This window comes from Anopheles aquasalis, chromosome X (assembly GCF_943734665.1).
Source record: "Anopheles aquasalis chromosome X, idAnoAquaMG_Q_19, whole genome shotgun sequence".
Taxonomy (NCBI): Eukaryota; Metazoa; Arthropoda; class Insecta; order Diptera; family Culicidae; genus Anopheles; species Anopheles aquasalis.
Window position 1 is genome coordinate 752,795 of NC_064876.1, and position 8,073 is coordinate 760,867.

General features: G+C 55.4%; 1 protein-coding gene across 7 annotated transcripts in view; it reads right to left on the reverse strand.

Annotated features, from left to right (window-relative positions):
* The window catches only part of LOC126569995 (uncharacterized), an 8,699-nt gene extending 2,379 nt beyond the window's left edge, over nt 1-6,320 (reverse strand). The window contains exons 1-7 of one of the 7 annotated variants that reach the window (XM_050227485.1): nt 5,521-5,786; nt 4,542-4,959; nt 3,127-3,636; nt 1,756-1,861; nt 1,451-1,656; nt 1,005-1,313; nt 1-336 (exon numbers count right to left, since the gene is read on the reverse strand). The exon at nt 1-336 is cut by the window's left edge and continues 209 nt beyond it. In XM_050227485.1, the coding sequence (XP_050083442.1) occupies nt 238-336; nt 1,005-1,313; nt 1,451-1,656; nt 1,756-1,861; nt 3,127-3,450 (1,044 nt within the window). In that variant the 5' untranslated portion in view covers nt 3,451-3,636; nt 4,542-4,959; nt 5,521-5,786 and the 3' untranslated portion in view covers nt 1-237. Of the gene's footprint in view, nt 337-1,004; nt 1,314-1,450; nt 1,657-1,755; nt 1,862-3,126; nt 3,637-4,541; nt 4,960-5,520; nt 5,787-6,197 lie in introns of those variants that run through there. The other 6 variants (XM_050227452.1, XM_050227469.1, XM_050227460.1 and 3 more) reach the window with 6 other exon arrangements.
* Between the last annotated feature and the right edge of the window lie 1,753 nt (nt 6,321-8,073).

Consider the following 8,073-nt stretch of genomic DNA (forward strand, 5'->3'; position numbering starts at 1 on the left):
TTGTGGTGCGGGGGTAGGGAAGGAGGGAGGGGTGTCCGTTTCACCCACGCGGAATCTGCCGCCCCATTTTCCCTTTTTTCCCACCCCTAACCGATGACGATGGCTTGCGTAGAGGGCGTGTTGGGGCCCCAACCAGGTGTCTGCTTTCCGCTGCCCCCAATACCCGCTGCCTCTTCTTAGGCTGGCCTCTCCGGCTCCCAACCATATGTGTCCGCACGCGTGGGGCTAGGACGGGTGCTAGCCGCGAGTGAACGCGGGATTGCGCGACAGGCGCACGATGGGCGCTTGCTCCAGCAGTGGCTGCTGCTGCTGCTGATCGAGGGCATAGAAGTCGTTCTGCCGGACCGGTAAATGTCACAAAAGAGAGAAACAAGAGACAGACAGAGAGAGAGAGAGAGAGAGAGAGAGAGAGAGAGAAAGAGAGAGTGTGTTTTTTTTAAGAGGAAAAGAGCAGCAGTCCATTCCAGTGAAAGGATTGAATAGTAGACAGTAGAGAGGTGGTGGTGGTGGTGGTGGTTTGAAGATGGTTCAAAAATAAAGAAAAAGGAAAAAGGAAAAGGAAGAAAACCAAAAACAAAAAGAAAACATATGAGTGATGCGGCTGATGGCGCGCGCGGTGGGGGGCAATCGATTGAGAAAAGAGTGGTGGGTGGGTGGGCGGGCGGGCAGGCACACAGGTGACGTAGTAGAATGCGCGGAAGAACGAAGGATGCGTAGGGGATTACGTGGTTTGGCAAGGCGGGGATGGGCGAGGGAGACGGGGGGGGGGGGGGGTGATGATAAAGAATGGAAATGGTTCAGTATATTTCGTGCTTCCGTGCGCTCCCAACCATGCATCCGCTCCCTATCCTCGTGCGACCATACGTTAACAGCCCCCCCCCCCCTAAATTCGGTTACTAACGCCCGTCCGCTCCGTCCCTCCTCGTCCTCTTCCACCTTCTTTCTTGATGTGAGCTTTCCACCACTGGCTCCTCGCTCCTGGCGGCCAGCGGGTTGTCGCTTACCGGTAAGCACTTGCAGGCACTCCGATCGTAATGGGAACCGCTGGTGCACTCTTCGGTCCGCGGCAAACACTCGCAGCGGCACGTATCCGGGTTCCACTGTTTCAGCTGCCGCTCCTGCACGCACTGGTTCCGGTCGTCCCGGTTCGTGCACTCGCACCGGCAGTTGTTCGGATTGTACACCTGCAGCTCATTGCAGTGCGATTCCCGTACGCGGCACAGGCACTTGCACTTCACGTGCTCCTCGGTCGGGACGAGCTCGAGGTGCGAGAAGCGATCCTTCTTGCCCGTCCGGTACTCCATGATCATCACCTACGCCGAGGGCCAAGGCGCCAATCCGACAGACAGACAGACAGAGAGAGATTGAGAGAGAGGGAAAATGAAGAAGGTTTTTAAGCAGTCGTGGAGTGGCGTAAAAGGAATGTGATCCTTCATTCCTATCCTCGTACCTTGTACAGTATCTTCCTGGTGGTGACGGCTTCGCAGACGAGCTGGTTCGTGTTGCAGCAACCGCTGCACCGGTTGACGCGGGTACAGGTCGGGAAGTAGTAGTACCGGGTGCCGGTCAGGTTTTCCGGCCGCAAACTCACCAGCTCCGGCTGCGGTTCGCACGATGCCGGCTTCGGATTCTCCCCCATATCGCGCCCGGTGTACTCTATGCGGAAGGAGAAGAAGGAAAAAACAAAACGCAGAACACGCAGAAACGGTTAGAAAGAATGGTGCTTAGCATGGTGCCACACTGCACCATTCTTACCTCCATTGGCGTCGTTGAAGATACGGGCATCGATCGAGTCCGGATCGAGCTGGCCTATCAGGTCGGCCGTCGACTTTAGCTCTGACAGGAAGCGAGCCCGGGCAACCTATGTGTGTAACGCAACGGATGCAGGAATGGAGGAACAACGCAAAAAAAAAAGACAAAAGGAGTCAAGCTTTGATCGTACTCTCTCTCGCTCCCTCTCTTTCGCTATTCCTCTATCAATTAGGTGACTGAGGTTCGATTCTGAGGTGTGGATTCGCGTGGATTAGCACCTCAGAGACCCAAAAGGGGGGCGGTGGGAAACTGAGTTATCAGGTACCTGCTAAACGCGGCTCAGATTATGCGGCCACAGTGCTCGGGGGCATTCTCTAATTAGCAAGTGCACGGATGAAGGGCTTCCAGGACCTTGTACCATTGTTCATCCACTGCCCTGGGGCACCACAAATCGTGCACGGGCACTAGCGCGACACCCACACAAGCGTCGATCGCCGTCCGGATAGCCTAAGGGTGAACGAATGCACAAGAATGCCAACCATTTTGTTAGGCACCCTTCGCACGTCGTCACGTCGTTCGTGACTGCGAAAGGCCCAGCTACGCGTGCCTCACCGACCGCTAGCGATGCGACATGCCCATGATTCATGCTTTCCGATGTATCAGGTGTGTGGAATGCTGCCACTGGACACTGTGGCCTGTCGCTATGCCGTTGGCACCAGGTAGACGTCGTTCGTCACGTAAAAACCTTTGTACATTGCGTGCGTGTTTTTGTTGATCTCTCGATCGACCGCTGGCTTACTTGTTGTCAATAGGACCGTCCGAGGATGGTCCGTGGAATGCGCGCCGTAATAAGAAATATTCGCAACAAACGATTGGCGAGAAATACAAATTGTGTGGTCGGCAGGGGATGAACCTTCTTTTTTTTAAATATGAACATTACTAGTAAATGGCCAGCGTGTTAATACCTGGATGGTGCATGAGTCACACACCTACTTGTGCATTGTGTTTGCTCCGGTGCGCCATTGTGGCGCCATTGGCCCCCGAGCGCATAGGACCGGACCGGCCTTATGTAAGCGGCCCGGCTAGCAGAATGTATGATAAAGGAGCTCCATTGAGTGCGGAAGTGGTTTTTTGGGGGGGGGGCATAGGCCCGCAGATCGCATGGATGACGCATGACGCAGGGGTGTCTCTCTCCGCGATGATTCATGCGACGCGCACACCATAATAACCGGTTCCGGTGTTGTAAACCAGTCGCACCGACATTAGCATGCCCGCATCAGCCACCAGCCCCACAACTGTTTGCATAAGCAAAACAAGAGAAGGAAGAGCCGAGCCGATCCGAGAGGGAGAAAACTGCGAATCCTGGAACCTTACCCCGATATCGTAGTCCGCCAGTGCCGCCCCCGGAGCATCATCGTCGTCGTTGGCGTTATCGTCGAGGTAGTCCCCGTCACTGGCGGTGTGCGCCAGTTCGCGCTTCTCCTTGGCCAGCCCGGTGCGACTGCCACCACCACCACCACCACCAGCATCGGTGGCCGGTTTGTCACGTTCGTACCGATCGTTCAGCTCGTCGGGGAAGATGATGGCACCGACGTGCCGACGGTCGTCGGCCGACTGCTGGCCGTACACCAACGCCACCACCACCATCGCCAGTACCGCCAACCGCGCGCAAACCGTGGCGATCGTGCTGTTCTGCATCCTGTGCACACAGACTGTTAACAAGGAGGGCGGGCGGGGGGTGGCTGCCCTGCTTTTCTGGTTGGTTTGGGTTGTGGTGCACTCGTGGCCACCTCGTTGGTGGCTTGGTTGGTTGGCAAATCGATCGATTATGCGTCCGATCGTACGTGGATGCGTTCGCGGTTTGGTTTCGCGATTGTTTTCTCGCTAAAAATAGAAGAACCACCAGAAAGGGAAAGGCATTAATGATGATGGGAAAGGCACGAGAGAGAGAGAGAGAGAGAGAGAAAGAGAGAGAAATTAAGAGTGTGTTTGGGAGTTTGAGGTGAGCTTTTGTTATCGAGCAGCAACAGCAGCAGCAGCAGCAGCAACAGCAACGCCTGACTGAGGTGGCACCTCATCTGGGTCAATCGCGGTGGTGCATCCGCCTCCCCCGCCATCGTGCAGGGAAGACCCGGCGATGACCGATGGAGAACTCCGCATACATGCATGCATCCCCCCCACGAATCCAGTGCAATTTCCGGTCTTCAATCTGGAAACCCTTCAATCCCCCCCCCCCCCATTATTTCCCACTCCCTCTCCACCCTTTGGGGGACCGACTAATCCGTCATCAACAGCATCACCATCATCATCATCATCAGGCAGCAGCAGCAGCAGCAGTAGCGTTGGTACAGGCCCGTGATAAGCTACGCTCGTGTATGTTCTCTTTGTTTGCGACACGTGGAGAGATGGAGAGGTGCAGAGAGCGCCGTGTGGCGTCGCAAGAAGAAGGAGGGGGGGGGGGAGGACGTGTTTGTGCGTTTAATATGCAAGCCGTGCAGCGAGCGAGCGAGCGGGCGACAATGGACGCGACTCCTCATAATTGGGCCTCGCATTATCCAATTGTGTCTCCACGGCCGGAATTGGAGGGGTTTACGACGCTGCTTACACCTCCCCCCCCCCCCTTGTGCGGGCCTTCCTTCTCCTGGCCACCGCATGACGCATCGGATCATCCATCAATCCGGTATCCTCCTGTGTGCCAGGGAGTGAACAAACACATGCACACCCACGCACACGCCAGAAGTTTGCACCGGAACGATCCGGAATCGGAATCCGGTGGCTCGTCTGCTTACCTTGAATGCCCGAAGAAACACAGAGAGAGAGAACGAGAGAGCGATCCTCTCGCACGTGATCCACGCACCTGAAAACGGCACACCACAACTCACAAACACACCGACACTCGACTAAAACTCGGGTTCAATTCGGGATCCTGTTCTTGGGACCGTTTTGTTTGTGTCACTTGCAACTGGGCTGCTGTTGCTGTTCTCGGAAAGAGAGTGTACACCTGCCCCGTATCTTTGGTGGTCTACTGCTGCTACTGCGGGGATCTTTGGCTTTTATCACACATTCAATCGCACCGTCCGACACACACGGCAGGCTGAAGTGGCGCGCGATGAAAGGGGTTGGTTGGCAGACAACAAATAATGGCCCCACAGTGATAGTGGGATACCGGTGGGCGAGTTCTATCTAATCATCCGTGCTACTCGGCGTCTGTTGAAGGTGGTTTAAGAATGAAACGATAGAATGGCAGCCACTAGGGGGGCGGGGGAATTGCGCAAAAGAGCAGCGTGCGTGCGTGCGTGCGTGCGTGCGTGCGTACGTGATAGATAAAGAAACGAGAAACGGGAACCAACAGGACTGGGGAAGACGCACGGAACTGATTTTCCACTCTCGTTCGTTCGTTCGTTCGTTCGTGCGCAGGTTGTAATGGTTGTTTGTTAAGTTTTTTTTTTGTTTTCGTGGGCCTTTTATTCGCTCATCGACTGTTCTGTTGGTGGGTTGATCGGTTTGGTTGCTGGCGGTGGCGCTTTTGTTTGCTGTTGGCCAGCCCAGAACGCGCACGGCGTCTTCTGTTGACGGTTGACAGGTGCGCTCGCCTTGCAAGGCTGGATCGTCGGTTCTTCGTCGTCGTGTGATGGTTGGAAGCGAGTGTCGGCCAGAACCTCCGCGGTGCAAAAACACGCAACAAAAACCTAGCACGGTTCGTATGCGTCTTTGTTTTGTTGCGCAATTTTGTTTGTTTGTTTTGAAAAAAAAAAAACCAAACCAAACCTTGCTTCTCTTCCTGCACTACCTTTCTCTCACCGTCTCCCACAAGTGGCACGCACGCACGAACGCACAGGAGCACACGCGGAACACTCCACGCAAGCGACACAATGCGGTGGTGGATCGGCACCGGACTGGAGAACCGTGTGATGTCCCTGGGCACGGGGTTTACCTGGCACACAAACGCGCACACACAAACACAATAATGGCAGCGACGGCGGCGGCGGCGTCGTCGGTGGATGCGTAATATCACGGCACGTCCGCTCGGAACAGTCGCGTAAATGCATATGAGAGCCCCCCATCATCATCATCATCCTCATCAGCTGGTGGCTGGGTGGTTGAGGCCGCGCGCGTTGCTTGGCTTGCAGCATGTTACCGTGCGACAGACACACGAGGTAGCGGAGCCGAACGCGCTCGGATCATCGTTCGTCGTCGTTGTCGTTGTCGCGGCTGGTGTGCGTGCCACGCTCGGTGGGGAAGCTGCTGCTGCTGCTGGTGCTGCTGCTGCTGCTACTGGTGCTGGTGCTGAGAGGCTCCCCTACACCTTCGGGCACGGAGACAATGTTGATGATGATGACGAGCGCGCACTGATGTTCGGTGGCTGGCTCGATCGCTCAGTACCAGAATGGCCTTCTTCATTCATCAGCTGTGGCGCACCCTTGAGCGCACGAACCCTTTCCTACCTGTCTGCGAAACACTTCCCCGCTCCTTTCGCCACCACGGTGGGGGTCACGTGCCAAAAGATTGGCCCGGATCGGATCGGCACGATCGCTACTGCTGCTGCTGCTGCTGCTGTTGACACGAGATACACGCACACGTTGACAGCCTGGTGGTTACCTGTACAAGAACAGCTCTGCTACTGCGCCACAGCCCGTTCTCCGGATCCGGCCGGATTCTATCCAAGCTTCATACCTTGCTCTCTCTCTCTCTCTCTCTCTCTCTGGCGCGGTCTTTTCGGATGGTTCGTGTGGTCCCACTATCTCGTTGTGGACGGTTTTTTGCCCCTGGGCCACCGCGCTTACCATCTACGCGGGGACCTTGTGGCCCGGACCGGTTCTCACGGCATTGGCGTGCGCAACGCGTTGGTGTTGGTGCGTGCGATGTGTGATGCTCATGAATCATCATACTTCCTGCCTATTATGATCGCGTAGATCGCGGGAATATCAACAACCTCCACAAGCTGGCCCCTGGATCAGCAGCGCTCAGGGAAATCTTCAAAACAACACACCACCCACAACCGACTACGCAAGCAGCATGCCATCGATCGCCCGCTGGAGGTGGGATGGAGCCCGTTCGCCCAACTGCATCGTTGCCGCATGACTCATACTTTAATGGGGCATGCCATTAGGCCAAAAAAAAAACCGGAACACCAGGTAGCAGGCGCGGGGAATGTACCCGGTATGCGGGAAGGGCCGATGTCGCGATAGACTGGCCGTGCCCAACGATTCAACGATTCTCTATGGCTTAGATTCTTGGGAAGGGGTTAATGAAAATGAACAGTGTTCATCCTTATTTATCCTTTCTCTAGAATCTAGCGTAAATGCGTAGCGAATGTGGACGCAGGGATAGAAGGGCTTTTCCGGAAGCGATGTGGAGCAAGATGAGGAGATAATAAAAAACTTGATTCACCCGCTCCCCACCAACCCTTTCTCGCTTAGCGAATGCTGGTGTCCTGGATGTCCTTGTAGGATTACCGCCGTGCTCTTTCTGCTGCTGCTGCTGCTGCTGCTGCTGTGCTCCGGAACATCCGGAAAACGAAACATTCTGTCTCACGAATCAGCACTCGTCTCGCATAACCACTAGAAACTGTGCAGCATGGGAACGGTGACCGCGTCTTGCGTGGCGCTTACCTTCCCGCGATACTTACCCGTTCCAATCCCAAACCGCCTTGCGTACGATCGCGCATCGCGATCGTCTCTACCTTCAGGCGCAAAATGGTGAAAAACAACACAACAATGATGGTGCGTGGGCATTTTTTCGCGTATTTTACGTCGTTTTATTCTCCGCTGTCCGCAGCGCTCCACACATCGCTATACAGCCTCGCCCTGGGATCGGTCTCCTTTTGGTCCTTCCCCCATCTTCCCGCCATGGCCCTGATACGGATGGGGAAATGCAACGGAGGGCGGCTTGGCTCGGTTTTTCGATCGATACTGAGATTCAACGCATATTGTGCCCTATTAGCGAGTGGGGGAGGGGTGTCGGGGGGGGGGGGGGGGGAGTTCCAGGACTTTTTGGTTATACCCAAATGGTTGGCACAATGTTCGCGCATTAGAACAGATATCATACCGGGGCACAATCCACACATCCGGGCGAACCCGGGACGAACTCCGGATGATCCCGAGATCATGCACCCGGTGCACCCTCACCCCAATCCCTCGCATGCTGAAGGCGTAGCGGGAGCGCACTGCATGCCGCGATCTTGTGCTGGCTTCCCTGATTTGGTGTTGCATATAATTTACGATCATCAACGGGCTTTTTCCGCTTCTCCTTATCGCCAACTGATAGTAACGCTACTTAAGTTTAAAGCCCACGCTTCGGTGGTTTTTTTTAACCCTTTGC